Source organism: Penicillium maclennaniae (genome assembly GCF_028827695.1).
Source record: "Penicillium maclennaniae strain IBT 15551 chromosome Unknown utg000005l:1.0-2652337.0:1.0-2654196.0, whole genome shotgun sequence".
Classification (NCBI taxonomy): Eukaryota; Fungi; Ascomycota; class Eurotiomycetes; order Eurotiales; family Aspergillaceae; genus Penicillium; species Penicillium maclennaniae.
This window is the reverse complement of record NW_026623217.1, coordinates 2231613-2247327: the sequence shown is the minus strand read 5'-3', so window position 1 is coordinate 2247327 and position 15715 is coordinate 2231613. Positions and strand designations below refer to the sequence as shown.

The window sequence follows — 15715 nt, the reverse complement described above, 5'->3', positions numbered from 1 at the left end:
TGAAGATGCAAGAGTCGTATACATTGAGTCCCAAGAATAACTTTGGCAATGGTCATGCATGGCGCGCTGGGCAAAAACGTGTCTTAACACAGGAGAAGAGAGGTCGAATGTTCAATTGAGGTCCTACAGCTTGTGAAGGAGTATATGCCTGCCAAAGGCTTGTATCTCTAACGACCACAGAGTGAACCCATCCGGTCTGCTCGATCAGATGTGGACAAACAGTAGTGTCTCGACCTTGAATGAAAATAGGTCGATTATGGGACTACATCATCTTGAAATTGTCTTGTAATTTGTTGATCATACTTTTTTGAGCTATGTAAAATGTCTGATTGGTCATAAAATGTTTCCGTGAATCATCCAAGGCCCATCTGCCACGCTCCATTGATCTCCCATGAAGAGTGAAGATGGCTCTGAAAAGGGGAGAATATCCTGTCCAAGCCCTGGGCTGAATCCTGAAGAGCCATTCGCCATGTTGCCGAATATTAGACCCGCTGACATTTGACCCCTCAAGTTGAATCCATCGTTGGAGTTCATGTACATCGTATTCTCATAGTTGGGAAGCGAGAAACTGGCTGAAGCATATTGCTCCTCTTGGTCAACGCTATGGAGAGCAGAACCTGTCGATGGCTCGAACTGTTGTATAGCCATGGAAGGGGACAAGCCGTGATTGCTGGGAGTCTCATTATTTTGAACAATTGATCTAGTAGGCGTCATGTTCATTGCAGCGGCTTGAAGACCTATGTTCTGGGCTTGAGATCCATTCGCGCCTCTGGCAACTTTTCCCGTGGGCGGCAACTGGCTGTGCTGTGGCGCATTTCCGTTAGGGTTCATTTCCCCTACGGAACTTTCATGTTCACTATGTGACTGGTCTGTTGACAAGGCGGACTCCATGCTTCTGATCGCCTCAATGCAAGTCTCGGGCCAGCTGCTTCCCCGCAGAGCAAGATTTTGCAAGATGGAGATCCCCATTCGCGCATATCTCAGTGCCGTGGGGATTGGGAACTCGCCTTCCCATGATGCAAATATCAGAACCAGGCAAGCCATCCACGTTATCCATGTGAAAGAGGGCCAGGTGAGCGGGGTATCAGGTGAAGTGGACATGTACTTCTTCAATGCTGCAAGTAATGAACGCGAAGAGGCTATACATGTCTGCAAGGCCATTTTGTAATCTGGGTTGGGCTTTTCGACAGCAAGCAGCGGACGATTCATAGAGATGATGGCTTCATGTCTCAGAACAAAGAGTAGCAACCGGTGATAAGGGGCTAGGGCTGGGTCTTGACTTGATTCTGGATCTGCATCTTCAATAGGGTTAACATCGTCATACACCTCATTCCACCATTGAGATAGCTCTCCATTGACATGCGTAGCTTCGACTGCGCCGGCATGACTGTGTAAGATGGACTTATTACGAAGTTCTAGAATCAGGCCCCGTATCCTGGCAAATTTTGCAAGATGACAAATTAGTCGTAATCGATGATCATTTGGGGCCTCATTGGTAGCATTGATATGTCTTTCTTCGCCCGGATAGCAGACATCAAGATCGTCATCCCGGATGCCAAGCGGGATCCCTAGAGCCTGTGATAAATACCGCTCTCAGGGAGTATATTGACCAGAACAAGCGACGACGAATTTCGACTTCTTGGCTACTGAAGCATGAAAACCGTCCTGGGCAGCGATGCAATCCCAGATGAAAAGCAGTGCGCGTTATCACACCACCAATTCGAGAAGCGGCGTTGAGACGTAAAAGAGATGTGAGTGCGAGCTGGGCACAGAACGCAGCTTGTAAAAGCGGTATTGTTGTAGGTTCTGTGAGAAGACTCTGTATTTCTTGCATGACATGACGCACAGACCGAAATACTAAGACGGCTGGCACTGGCACGTTGTCTGCCTTCGTGCTTTCTACTTGGCGGTTATCCGCGAGGGATATAGAGACGAGAGAGCGTATGATAAGCAGCTCCACCTGGCTGACAGCTGACACACCTTTTTGGCCGATTTTCTCCATCGTCTTCAAGACTGTTGGTGCATGGAGACTTGGAAATATGGGATGCCAATTTTCAAAGTATCGGCGAGTCCATTTGGTCAACTCATCAAAGGAGAGAGAGGGTTCCGACTCAGAACTCAACTCTTCTTTTCGACCAAAGTGCATCAGCATCGTGAGAGTTGCCAGAGCTTCGCTGTAACCGATCATCTTCTCCAGGCACCGAGGTTCTATCTCGGGCTCGATTCTGCTGCAAGTCGGCTGATCGACGCGCAAAAGCGTTGTAGACATGTCGAATGAAGTGGATGCCACTGGAGCTTCCAATAAAGGTAGCAGAGCCATTCTCTTGAGATTCTCTCATGAAGCCAATCTCACGAGGAGAAGGCCTCGATGCGCCTGTCGTGGAGGCTCGTTTCCGTCTTTTGGCGGCACAAGAGCCATATACCCAGTCCGGTGCATTTCCCCCGAGACGGGTGCTCATTGACGATGGAGAGGCCATTAAGGTATCTGGTACCGATCACATCTACAAGACAGAATGGAGAGTTCTCGATTGGATGTGACTTCAGTGCCGCTTAGTCATCGTGGACTTCGTGCGTCGATAGTCAGGCTCTAATTCAAGATTTGCTCGATAGGGAATACCTCGCCAGATCTGTGACATTTTTCTTCGGATTATCATCAGATAGGATCTACTCCTAGTCCAAATAGTCCAAACAAAGCAATGTCTAAATTATGGCAAAGTGGTGTGATATTTGTAGGCATGGCACGTGACCGACACCCGGAGGTTTTTTCCTCCGGACCGCGCCATGTCGCTATGTTCACCAAATAGACTCCATCGGCCAAAAAGACTTCGTAGTGTCGTCCTCGACAATTCTCTTGACAATTTTGATGTGTTCGCTCAGATACAGAAGGGAAATATGGGACCGCCGCGATCTAAACGGACTCGGGCATCCAGTAAGACTATGCCAAGTGCCTAGCCCTTGCACTTTTATGGACTTGCAATTTATTGATTCGCAATTCCTAGATGATAAGGAATTGAGTCCTATTTCCTGTGAGATCTGTAGGCAGCGAAAATGCAAAGTGAGTTGGCGTCTTCTCCCGGTTCATCCTGCCGCGCTAATGTCGATATAGTGCGATCGCAGAATGTACGGCCAACGCACAAATATGAAACCCAAGCTCCCAAGGTTTGCTTCTGACATACCCAATCTAGACCTTTCTGCTCTCAGTGCTCGAGTGAACCATCTAATTGTATTTATCCCGAAAGTGGTAAGAGGTATGTCTATCTCCACCGGACGGTCCATCCCCTCCCTTCATCTCCTCCTCTGGTGCAGCTAATTGAAATAGAGGCCTGCCTCTCGGATATCTCAATCGATTAGAAGAAAGACTGGCAGAGACTGAGGCGGCTCTTTACGGTGCTCTCATGACACTACCCTCGACAAGTCCAACGACTGTGGTTCAGGCCACTGCAGAGCCAGATTCGGCGCGTAAGGCGAAGGCGACACGCCTGGACGAATGGTCAAGACTGCCGCTCCGCACTTGGTCTGATATGAAGCGCTGGCAGGCCGCGATGGGTGATCAATTTACCATAGAACAGCCGCGGGCGAAACCGTTCACAGAGAGCTCTGGGGGTGGTTATGCAACGCCCATCTTGCGTACGGCCAGTACACCCAGCTTCGGAGAAGGGGAAGCACGAGGGTCGACTCTTGATGCATGGCAGCCCAGAGAGGATGTTCACATGGGTAGCTCATATGAGACCCATCTTCGGCCTCTGGAGATGATGTCTGCCCCGGTACGCTCGAGAGGCCAGGCTTGGTCAGGTGTGACCTCACCCGACCGTTCGCCCGAGTTGACCAACGTCACTGGGACAGATGAGGGTCGAAAAGAATTTGATCAGTCCATCATGGCAGACGAGCTGTCCAAAAGCCAGCCAAGCATATATTTTTAAAATCCAAACCAAGCAGGTGCACGATGGAGTTTTGGTATCCGCTATAGATGGCATCACATTCAACCTGCGACACGCTAGTTCGAGGGAGACTGATCACGTGTGAATAAAGGGACCTTACTTTTTGGTCTCATTCAGTGTGTACTCAATCGAGACAGGTTCGTCCTGAAGCCTCGTTGAGCGAGTGCAGCTGTGAGGGCCTCGCGACAACAAGTGTCCGATCCTGAGACCCACCGCACTCTGAACTGCACTAAGATTTAAAGACTGCGGCCCACAATGTACCCACGACCCACGAGTGACCCCTCATTGAAGCGCACAACTGTCCACGGATGATACCCTGCAGCTCCTCCAGCGGTCACACCGGAACGACCTCGTCTGATTGGGTGTCCGACGGAGGGAGTGATGATTGGCCTAGGTGCAGATATTACCAGATATTACCAGCCGTGCGTGGCCCTGTCGATCGCGTCGGATTCCCGGAGCACAGACTGCATTTAGGATGGAACGATATTTAGTGGTCAGTGGTGAAACGGACTCCGAATTTCTCGAGGGAGCTAAGAGAGACCAGTCCGTTTCATCCCAATTCCAGTCCGTTCCTGCACGTGAACTCGAGACGTAGATTCTTTTCACGTGGTGACTCGCAGTGACACACCATGACAGAACCTCCCCTTGTCCACGTCGAGTTCTGTCGAGTCTGCATGTAGCATCTGACCCGAAGGGATCGCCCTCCATACCCAGGGCTGGGGAGATGGCCCCCTTCCAGACATGGGCTATTTCTGGGTTTTGTGTATCTTTCCAAGGGACAATTAAACGGTCAAATGGCAAAGAAAGAAAAAACAAAAAAAAAAAAGGACACATTAGGGTACAATGTAGAAGGGTCCGGACAAACCGTTCGCCACGGAGAGCCCAGAACATGCCCAGAACATGCCCAGAACACTGGAGTCCAGGAGTCTGAGACTTGAGAGTGGACGAAGGAAGAACTCGGGATCCATCAAAACCGAAGCGAACCGTGGGCGACTTAATTCCTTTGCCATCCGTTCGAACTAGGTGGGCCAGAGCATGACCATAGAGAAGAGCCCAGCCAAATCACAAAACCTAAGCGCCCGGTCTCCGCGATTACTGGTGTAAGGGACTTGGACTCCCCTCCCCCTTCTTCTCTTCTTACCAACCTCTCTTGGGCCCTTTGCTTTTGGCTTTCCCTTCATTCCTTTCAACTTCATTTCTTCCGTCCTAGAATCTGTGATCCGTGATCCTGGACTCCCTTTATTATTCTTCTTGTACCCGTATCTGGAACGTCCTGGTTGAACGCTTCTCATTCTCTCCCTTAACCGGCCCTAGACAAGGACTATAAAGAGACTGACCCTCGCGATTTTGCTGCGCGAAATTCCTAGTGAGGTCTCGCCATTCATTTTGGAATTGTGCTAGAACACAATCGCCTTCAAAGATTCCATACTCAAACATCTCCCACGATCTGATACCGGACATTCCTGGTAGTGATCTCCATTCCTCGTCGTCTCCGCATCCGCCATCGCCTGCCACGCGAGACTTCGTTATCGCATTCGAGACCAAACCGAGTGTTTTGGGATAACGGAACCCAAATTACCTAAGAGAGCGATCTGAAGCACCTTTGAATCCCTCATCCCGTCAGAAACTCGTTGACGGACCAGCGTCGATCGCAAGCCACGTCTGAGTCGCGAACAGTACACTTTCCCTAATCCATCATGTCGACCATTACTCGTGCTTTTACCAAGCGCAACAAGCGTCCGGAAGTGTCGGCCCCCATGCCGTACCGTGGCGAAGGGCATGTTCGATACAATTCTGGCACCATCAAGCGAGGCGATATTTCAGGCCCGGTCCAGCTGCTGTCCACTACCAACATGTTGGCTTACAATGCTCCCGATTTGCACTCGCCTAATCCTTCGTCCGCTTCATCGCTGCAGTCGCGCGACGACGATTTCGCCGTGTCTCCCCAGAGTTACGCTTCGTCCGGTCTCACCACTCCCGACCAATCGCCTTACGAGTCATTCCCGATCGACGCGCATCCATCCTATTTCCCAAAGCGATCCGCCACAGTGACTAGCCATCCTCGCTCCTCTACCAATTCTGCCTCTTCGACCGACGCCCCGATGATTCCCAAGCGGGCGCTCTCTCACACGAAGCGCTCTCACCAGGAGCTTGCGCGCAGGCGCTCCCAGCGGATGTCGCCTCCTCCACTGAACCCTACTCGCAGCAACTCGACCATTCGGGCCTCGCAGGATATGTTCAAGCAGGAGGCGCACCCGTTTGGCAAGGAATTGGAGCAGGTGAATGAGGTGGCAGAGGAATTCGGCGCCGCGCACTTTATGGATGAAGAAGAGCGAATTCTCCATCGCAAAGGACTTATCAAGTTCACCGTCGACGATTACCTTCTCGAAGTCGAGGAGCTTTACGGCAGTATCTTTGATGACACCATCGGCCCCATCGGTGTCACAGCCTGGCTGTGAAATTCATTGATATCTTCCTGACCCGGTTGAACCGGGGTAATCAACGACTTTCAGCGGACTGCAGAAGACTGGATTCTTTCTTGCGCCCGTTACGACCAACTTTATTCCCTCTCTTACGACCCCTACTTGTTATTCCCCTGCACGATATCATGGGCGGACCCACTCGTATCTCCGCGTTCGGTCTCCTATTCCCCTTTACCTCTGTGATTTTCGCATCTTGATCGTTTGGTTTTCAGATCTGAAAGCTTCTCAACGGCGTCTGTCATTTACTCTAGACCTTTTAGTCCTATTACTCGGTCATCATGGTTCCACGCGAGCAAACCAACATTCACATTGAAAAGTTGTAGTTAGAGATCAGGTCTCGGTAGTTTGTCAAATTCCCCGCGTAATATCGCGTATCATTGCGTCAATAGCATGTACAGTAGACGACATGTTCGGCTTCTACAAGATTCACACTCTTTCGCTCTTTCTCAGCGCCACAAAGGGGCCACTAGTATAGATCTGGTGTTAGTCTATATTTACGTCATCTTGGTACTGTCACGAACATGAAAATACCCAGGCGGGAGTAAGGCACATTGTAGAACACCCGAAACGTCCTTGGATACCAGATCGAAACTGGTGGCAACTTGCCTTCGTTTTATAATCGCGTCAAAATGGGGTAAAGGTCCAGCAATTGAAAGCGCTCAATGATGCTACAAGAATTGTTATGCTAACCCATGCTCTCTTCTTGGATAGATATCAGAAAACAATTAAGAGTACACTGAGTACAACGATAAGTCAACTGATCAGTGCGGAAACCAACAATCAAAACCCTCCGATTAACACATCCAAGAGCAAGAATGCTACCCTCTATAGCTGAGCAATGGAAATTCCGATACCCAGCAGGGAGCCATATAAGGTTTTCGCTAAAGGCGATCCAGTCATTTGCTATGGAAACTTAAGGATTGGGCTTAGATGAAATTTGACCAAAGACAGACGCGCGTCGGAATAGCCCTCGAAGGTCCGTAGTTCTTTGCCCGTCTTAGTATCTCAGAGCTTAACCGTATGATCAAACGAGCCTGAAGCCATCGTTTGGCTGTCCGGGGGAAGGCCACAGACCGGACCGGACCGGAATGGCCCTCGAGCGTTCTGTAGATGTGAGCTCTAAGAATCTATCACCGCTAGTCGCCTCTGTATACTTTCTGGCATCTCGCCGAGAAATGTCACTTTGATGACACTTTGTGCTAGTGCAAACACTAGCTCGGAACAGTAGAGTTGCAGGGGAGTAATACCGGCTTACATACGCATTTGTGAGAGTAAATCTTCTTATATCATGTCGTAAATCACACACGGCAGAATTGCAGTCGCCCTATATCAATTAGTACATGAAGAAAGATATCTAGATAGTTATAGAAGTGACTTACACTAACCAGGCCCTATAATTCATGGATTAGCCTAATATCCTCCGATATCTTCCCTATAAGGCATAAAGCTTTAAGTCAGTGGAGGAAGTGGCTACGAAGGAATTGGAGCGATAGACTTCCATCATTAAGTGTAACTCTGCTCCTCTTCAAGTGATGCACCTAGTAAAGGCACGCATATTAAGCCTCTGACGGCAGGCACCGGTCAATTGTTTGTTGGTCGACGGTAGTACGAGATTTCCCCTGGTGCTCCTAGTCCACAGATATCTTTTTTCAGAAATCCACTCTCGGAGAGTAGCTGAAGACATCTATCTGTAAGCTTCTTCTGAGTGACCTCCTCATTAATAAAGAATTCGTGAACGTCTTCCGGGTCAGGACGAATAGGAAAGTCCCTAAACGATTCGTGAAATATTCTAATTGGACTAGTAGCATCGGTTAGGATGTCCAGTATATAGTGAAGTAGCTCCAATCTATTTTTGATGTATCCAGTGGAAATGCCGAGGAGCCTCGCCAGTGGCATAGCGCTAAGAGGATTTGCGATGGTGACGATCGAGCCCATATTTTGGTTGAACTCGCTAATTGCAGTGCGACGCGCGGAGGACTTAGGTCCGTAAATTATCTGATTTAGGGTAGGTAGGTATGTTTGGTCGAGATGCCCACGAGTCTCCTGTTGGAGTATCTGCTGAAGCCCGGTTATCTGGCCCGCCGCCGCCTTATCGATAGTCCTCGATGAAGTGGCAGGCAGTGGCCGCGAAGATAAACAGCGGAATTGATTTACCTAGGAGGGTTTGGAACTTGGTTGAGTTCGGCCAAATAGATCTGTCGAGAAAATAGATGGATTTGAAAATTCCGCCGAATCTCGTCCAGTGGGAACCTTAAGATGGGTTGCGATGTCCCGCTCGATTATGGGCTATAGGATCTTGTGAAGAGGAAACTCGATGAATTTATCTTGAATATCCTGGAACCCTAGACGATTCGGAGGCTCAAACCTGCTAGTGACGAAGAAATTCACGGGGACGACTTTCGAACGATCGGTCTGCATCAGTAACTTACTAACTGTCGTGATATCCTAGTCCCCCTCGTATTTATCGGGAACATCGATCACGACCGTTATAGTCTTTGAAATGCTATATTTACTCCAGAGTGGTTCTGCATCGATAAAAACGGTTTTAGCAGCATAGCCGCCTCGGGCCGAGTCCGTAGGGATAATCTCAGGGATGTTAGAGAGCTTCCAACAGAGGGACAGCAGCACCTACCAAGCCGACAGATAGCTATCCCAGCATGCGTATAGGCTTCTCTTCGCAGAAGGCTACGATCTCGGTCTTCTATCGTCGAGCCTCTTTCTCTTTAATGCACTGAACGAAAACGTATACCCAAGTCGGAGAGCTATGCCCGGTAGCTCGCCAGGGAGAGGAGCAGCGCGGTACTGGACCCTAAAAATCCGGTCATACGGGCTGCAACGGTCCCGAGACTCGATATAGGTGACCCTTGGTGAGGGGTCCCGAGGAAAACGATGCCATAAGTGCTGTCGACGACGTCTCTTGTAGCGTCCCCAGGCTTGCACAAGGCCTGTGGATGGGCTTAAGTCTATATGAAAGCGAATAGTGTTACGGCATACCTCTTTTATGACGATACCCCCGAAGCTATGGCCGATGAAGACGATCGGCACGCACTGTGGCCTCTATTAGCCTTATCTTCTTTGGGTTTTATAGTCCTCACCTACTATTTTGACCGATGCTTCACTAACTCGTCTAGTAACCGATCGCCGATTTGCTGCGCTAACGTGACCGGGGCATCGATTAACCGGTCGGAGTTGTGCGCGAAGGCCAGGATTCTTGCGTTCGGAAAGTCATCTCTTAATAGGTCTCTTAATAGGTCTCTCAAAAGGTGGACGCGTTGGCCGTGATTCGAATCGGTTGATCTCGCAGGGACACTTGTCTAGGTGTATCCCGGATGTGCCCCGAGGCCGTGGACGGCGACAATCCTATGGCTATTAGCGTGAGCGTCGCAGTGGGGCATGGCGGCTCTTACTCGAAAGTGACATCCTCGGGCTCGGAAATAGTCTAAAGACCGTCAGGGCGGTCGGTCCTTCCACGACGACGAATCTTGCCAAGAATAGGGTAGAGAAGAAAGACAGGAAGCAAAATACCAAGGTAGCCGCGGCGGCCACAGCATGAGGTCGTTCATAGCGTACACTGATCTCTCAACCCAAGAGTGGGCTCGAGGTAACAAGGAACAACCGGTTCGAAGTACCACACTGTTGATGCCACTCGTTCTGAATACATTCCCCCCTAAGGTCAAAGATGCGGCCTCTCTCAGAGTGCTTCCATCTGTAAAGTAGGTGAAACATCATTTGAGAGCAGCCATCAGCTTAGCCTCTAGCCTGACCACTAGTCATATCTCATCACCATGCGAAGTACGCGACGCAAACCGTCGTCCTTGGGGGCCACTTTGACCTACTAGTCGCAAATATGTATATATATCGATACCGGACGAGCGACAACTCGACACAGTCGAAACAAACGAGATTGCGAGATGTCGAACGAGGATCAAAATAGCATACAACAGGACCGCGTCCGTTGATCTTGCCATCATAACACTGAACATGGTGAGCTACAGTAATTCACGCATTTCGGTTAATTACGGGCTAGTCTTACGAAGTGTACAACGTGAGTAAATCGCGTGGACATGAGACAATATTGATGCCTCGAGCATCAGGACGCGATGAGCACATGATGACATAATACAATGTTACCCGATTAGGCTTGGTGCAAACACACCGCTCTGAGGTCCAAGTCACGGGTCTCCGCAGCCCCACAGCGCGCAAGGGAAAAAATTTCGCTTGAGCCCCCATGCAAAGTACCTCGTCGACGCTTTCTCAATATCAGCATCCGTTTTATCGATTATTCCGACTTGAGTGAATGACTTCCATGGGTTGATACTGTTGCCTGTGGTAAAAGCCCCTCAAACTGTAGCACAGAATTCAATAGCCAACCGTTTCGACGGTCGTGTGCTTACTTGCCCTCAAGCTCCAGGGCAATTCTCATCAACATTCCCACGCTGTTATTCTCCGTCTTGCCGGAGGGACAGGCCGTTCAATGTTGAAGAATCTCTGGTCCTTCTAGATTCCTTTCCACTCCATTCCTTCAAAGCCTGGGGCCATGGTCTCCATTGCCAGTGCTTACAACCCGGCGCTCACGCCCATTTCCTCCGGCGACCGCTCCAAAATGCTCTCCGCATCCTCCCCCGTATCCATCCTGAAATCCTCCAAGACCGGCACAAAACGCAAGATGGACGAGGTGGACTTCGATGTGTCTCGCTCGTCCCCCACGGACCGGTTCAACGAGGTCTCCGCTCCCAACAAGAAGCGCGCCCGCGTCACCTTCGACACGAACATTCAGATGCAACACGCCCCGAGCCAGGTCGACCCATTGAACTCTGCCCAGAACGTGGGTGTGGTCCGTGAGGCCGTTCGTCGGGCTATTCATCGACATGTTTCCGCCGGCGATAGCGAGGCTTACGACCAAATCAAGGCCATCTTCTCAGCCGACCCGAAGAAAGCCGACGACCCTTTGTATCACTACGATCTCCCCTCGCACACAACACTGAGACACCACTTGATGGGTCTGCTCTCCCATGTCGCCTCCCTGGACCGGGATTGCAGCGGTCTTGTCAATGCCATCATCAACAGCGAGTGGCTAGGTCGGGACGAGTCTTACGTCAAGCTCTATATTCGCTTCCTCGGCAACCTTGCGGCGGCCCAGGGCACATTCCTCAGTCCAATTTTCAAAATGCTGCTCACACCACTCGCTGGTGTTCCCCCGCGGCACCGGTCAGCTGCCCGGTTACCCTATTGTCCCGGTGCCTGAGATTTACTCCCGAGTTCACATGGCGCTACGCTATGTGATGCGACTTATTCCAGCCGGAAGTAGCACATTGTCGCCTATCCTGGCTCAACAATTCCCGTACGAAACCGACCCGGCGAAATCCTACGTCGCCTACACTCGCAACATCATACACATTTCAAGCTACGCTCCAGAACTCCAGTCCGACATCCTAGCTCTGATCACTGAGAAGCTAGTCAAGGTTGACGTTCAGATTCAAGCCGATTTGGAAGATTTCGAAGAAGAGCTCGAGGAAGAGCTTCTGAATGTCGCAGCCGATGAGGAAGAGGAGTTGGGTAGTGATGACGAATCAGACCTGAGCGATGACGAGGATAGTGAGGAACAACGTGTTTCGGTGATGAAGAGTAACATTCACAAAGTGGATGGAATGATTGACGTTCTTTTCGAATATTACACTCGCTCTTTCACGACTGGCCGCCACGACGATCAGGAAAACGCTCTGAAACTTCTCCTGGGCCACTTCGAATCAATTATTCTCCCGACATACAAGTCACGACACACACAATTCCTCCTGTTTCACTTCTCCCAGATTTCTCCGCAGCTGGTACACCAATTCACCGCTACTTGTACGAAACTCATTCTACACACACAGAAGCCTGGTATTACGCGCCAGTCTGCAGCTGCATATCTGGCCAGCTTTGTTGCTCGAGGCGCGCACATTCCCGGGGATGTCGTTCGTGAAGTCTTCGACACTTTGGCCAATCATCTGAACGAGATGCGGATAGCCCACGAACCTGGTTGCCGTGGCCCTGACCTTCGTCGCTACGCTCCATTCTACTCCACCACGCAAGCACTGCTGTACATTTTCTGCTTCCGTTGGCGTGACTTGACCACCGCTGCCGCTGAGGGCGATAGTCCCGAGCAGGTGGAAGAGCTGGACCCTAGCGAAGTCACATTTCCTCCTCACATCAAGGAGGTTCTTAACAACGCGATCCACTCTCGTTTGAATCCCCTCAAGATCTGCTCGCCCGGTATCGTCAACGAATTTGCCCGCATCGCCCACCATTTCCAATTCCTCTACGTCTTCACTCTTATCGAGACGAACAAGCGTGTCCGCATCTCAGCATTCCGAAGCATTTCTAGCATGTCCAATTTCAATAACGTCGGCCGTGAGACTCGCGCAGGTGACCAACTCGGCTACCAGCTTGACGCTTACTTCCCCTTTGATCCCTACCAGCTCCCGCGCAGCCGTCGCTGGTTGGAAGGTGACTACGTTGAGTGGCGCGGTATCCCAGGATTGGACGCCGCAGACGACTCAGATAGCGGAGCCGACGACGACGGTGACGATGACGATGAAGATGCCACTGGCACTGACGAGGAGTGATGCATCTATTCCGATGGCTATCAACATTTTTTATTTTTTTTTTTGGATTTACATCATGTTTCATTCAGCGCGGCGTTCTGGCTCAATTTCTTTTTTCTCTATTCACAAAAGTACTCGATACCATACTCTTTGATTCTTGATGATATCGTGCTTTTGAGCGTGCATAGCACCTACGACCTGCTTTGATAGATGATGGCTTATACTTCATTGCCTTGTCACAGCCAGGAAAAAAAAAATGAGAAACTATTCACATATTCCAGCTTCGCTTATAGATCAGCTCCAAGTCACGATCCAAGGTCGTACCCCTGGCGCCAGCTATGCCTCCCCGCCGCGGCCAACCCCGCCAATCATAGTATTGCAGGTGGTCAGGGCGCAAGCCAGGAGTGGGAATGGCTCACCATGAGTCTCTAATCACCCAATTTCTCATTCTGCCAATGTCTCCCAGCATGACGAAGCTGGTCACTCTCCCACTAATGCCATCCATTACACGATTAATGTCCCCATTGTTGGTGGTCTCGCGTGGCTTTGCAATCCCATGCTTCATGTTTTTCCCCTTTTTTTTTTTAATATGCTACGCCTGCTTGATGATCTGATTTGATTGATACAATCGCGTCTGTTTCGGACCCCGGCTGTTTTTTTGTTGTTTGTTCTAGTCAGCTCGGGGCCGATCAGAAGTGCGCATCTCTTGTCTGATTTTCTGATTTTATTTCCACTTTTACCTCGCCTTCTTTCATTTCCCTTGCGCTGCTGAGCAGACTTTTATGTGTGTTTTTATGTGTGTATGTGTGTGTGGTTCCCTCCTAGACTTGAATTTGACTACGATTGTTATGACATTACTATGCTATTTGCCACTGCCTACTTCGGGTCGCATGTTATCGTAGACGAATCTGGTGTTCTGTATACTTGCAGCGTAGACCTCCACAGGCATTAATGTGGGGTGAGATGTGGTCCGCCTGCATGGATCCTCTGTGGATAAATCAACGTCATCTCCATCAACGCCTCCATCCGGCCTGATACGTTCATATCTTGCTCTGCAACGGTTGATCGTGTTGAACTCCCTCGGAATACTCGCATTCTTCACTTCGCAGTGATTTTATTCCCTGGCACGATCCGTCTACGGCTATTAGATTGAATGCAGGGCGACGCCGCAAGGACCGGAGTCATGCTTCTCCACTAACGTTCTCATCCTACACATGAACTTCCTGACCCACATGTGCATCGATAGAGCTCTCGGACCACGTTCGGCCAAATTTGGGACATCGGACACCTTTACAACAGGCAGTCCCGTGTCCCTTCGGCCCTGTCTGGGCATGGCTCATCACTTTCCTTCGCCGAACATGTATTGGTCCGAGTCTCAAGAATGTTTCTGGAACCATTCTTGCAAGGGGAAATTCAACCACTGCCCGGCACGAGTCAGACATCTCGACTGGTATACGCCATCGAGGTTACGAGCTCAGTCAACAACCACTTCGGGAATTTGACAAGCAGGACATGTTGGACCGGGCGGCTATGCCATGGGATCGACCTAGTCCTTGGGGTTTACCTCGATCAACATTGTCCATCAATTCAAAGATAATCTGGTCAGACTGGGGCTGGAGAAACATAAAGCACAAAGGAGAGTCTTGTTGGAATCAATACACCTGTCTCAGTCGACACTCGTTTCGACTGTTAAAGTCTCGCGCACTCCCCAGACCGACCACATGAGCGACGACGGAAAATACCACAAACATATGCCACAGTGTATGCGAATGGCCCCAGATATCAAAGCGATCGGGGGTACAACGACTCGGGTATTCGGTGCTGAGAAGTAAGCGGGTGAACGATGGTCTCGAAGCAGAAGTGCCTACCTGATAGATATAACATCCAACCAGCAGAAATGCGCCTTCCAACATGTAATACGGTACGCCGATTCTCAAGACGTACGCAGTTCCCCCGAGATTCCGTGCATGACTAATTGGCGCAAAAGCAGACATGCCGGTCGCGATACAACTGATCAGGCGGACCTCGCCATTCAGGAGCGCGGAACCATGGACTCAGAAGAATCATGCCTGTACCCCTACTGGGAGCAAACATCTATCGCTGGAGGGTTAGATCAGGTCTCCGACTCCAGTGATATCCCACCCATCGAACCCACCAGTGACCAGTACCGCATCTTGAGAACAGGATCGCAATAAAATCCAAAGTGCACTCCACTCAGGAGATTTCCAAGGATCAACGCCAATATCCCTCCATAGTCCAATCGCAGCCAACGGTGCGCAACCGGCGGTGAGTGATTCAGACCGGTATGATATAGTGCCGACAGCGACAGGCACAGAACAGCCGATACCAGATGCAGAGCGACAACCGCTTCATCAGGATGACTCAAATCGAACCCAACCTGCAGACCTCTCCAGGCGAGAATTAAGCCGGGCAGCAGGTGGGAGAAGATGTTGCCTGACTCATTGTGACAATAGAACCCAGCTGGAGAGCGACGCAGCCCACGAGCCAGTTGGCGAGCGATAACCCGACAGGATGAACGAACTGGGCTCAAACCAGTCTGGAGCCTCGGCGCGAGTGAGGAGGTGCATGCTGGGCACCAACCTTCAGTTCTATTGATACGGGTAAAAGATTATGGGGGAGATCAACCGAACGCAGGACTCGCAAAGAGGAATGCGCGATGGCGGGCACCCACGTGCAGGGTCTAGCATTC

At 50.4% G+C, this 15715-nt stretch overlaps 6 protein-coding genes across 6 annotated transcripts; 4 read left to right on the top strand and 2 right to left on the bottom strand.

Moving 5' to 3' along the window:
• Window positions 1–333: 333 nt before the first annotated feature.
• Window positions 334–2269, bottom strand: N7477_006079 (CeGAL family transcription factor; the record flags this gene model as incomplete). The annotated part of the gene is made up of 2 exons (XM_056967742.1): window positions 334–1568; window positions 1714–2269. 2 exons carry the CDS (start codon window positions 2267–2269, stop codon window positions 334–336), a joined length of 1791 nt encoding a protein of 596 aa, XP_056822496.1.
• A 68-nt stretch (window positions 2270–2337) lies between these two features.
• Window positions 2338–2538, top strand: N7477_006078 (uncharacterized protein; the record flags this gene model as incomplete). Its single annotated transcript, XM_056967741.1, has 1 exon — window positions 2338–2538. The coding sequence occupies one exon, from the start codon at window positions 2338–2340 to the stop codon at window positions 2536–2538; it is 201 nt and encodes a 66-aa protein (XP_056822495.1).
• A 580-nt stretch (window positions 2539–3118) lies between these two features.
• On the top strand, window positions 3119–3920 carry N7477_006077 (uncharacterized protein; the record flags this gene model as incomplete). The annotated part of the gene is made up of 2 exons (XM_056967740.1): window positions 3119–3159; window positions 3320–3920. 2 exons carry the CDS (start codon window positions 3119–3121, stop codon window positions 3918–3920), a joined length of 642 nt encoding a protein of 213 aa, XP_056822494.1.
• Window positions 3921–5635: 1715 nt separating this feature from the next.
• N7477_006076 (uncharacterized protein) lies at window positions 5636–6397 on the top strand (the record flags this gene model as incomplete). The annotated part of the gene is made up of 1 exon (XM_056967739.1): window positions 5636–6397. The coding sequence occupies one exon, from the start codon at window positions 5636–5638 to the stop codon at window positions 6395–6397; it is 762 nt and encodes a 253-aa protein (XP_056822493.1).
• A 4561-nt stretch (window positions 6398–10958) lies between these two features.
• N7477_006075 (rDNA-binding RNA polymerase I transcriptional factor) lies at window positions 10959–13026 on the top strand (the record flags this gene model as incomplete). The annotated part of the gene is made up of 2 exons (XM_056967738.1): window positions 10959–11658; window positions 11720–13026. The coding sequence occupies 2 exons, from the start codon at window positions 10959–10961 to the stop codon at window positions 13024–13026; spliced, it is 2007 nt and encodes a 668-aa protein (XP_056822492.1).
• A 2092-nt stretch (window positions 13027–15118) lies between these two features.
• Window positions 15119–15593, bottom strand: N7477_006074 (uncharacterized protein; the record flags this gene model as incomplete). Its single annotated transcript, XM_056967737.1, has 2 exons — window positions 15119–15486; window positions 15548–15593. 2 exons carry the CDS (start codon window positions 15591–15593, stop codon window positions 15119–15121), a joined length of 414 nt encoding a protein of 137 aa, XP_056822491.1.
• Between the last annotated feature and the right edge of the window lie 122 nt (window positions 15594–15715).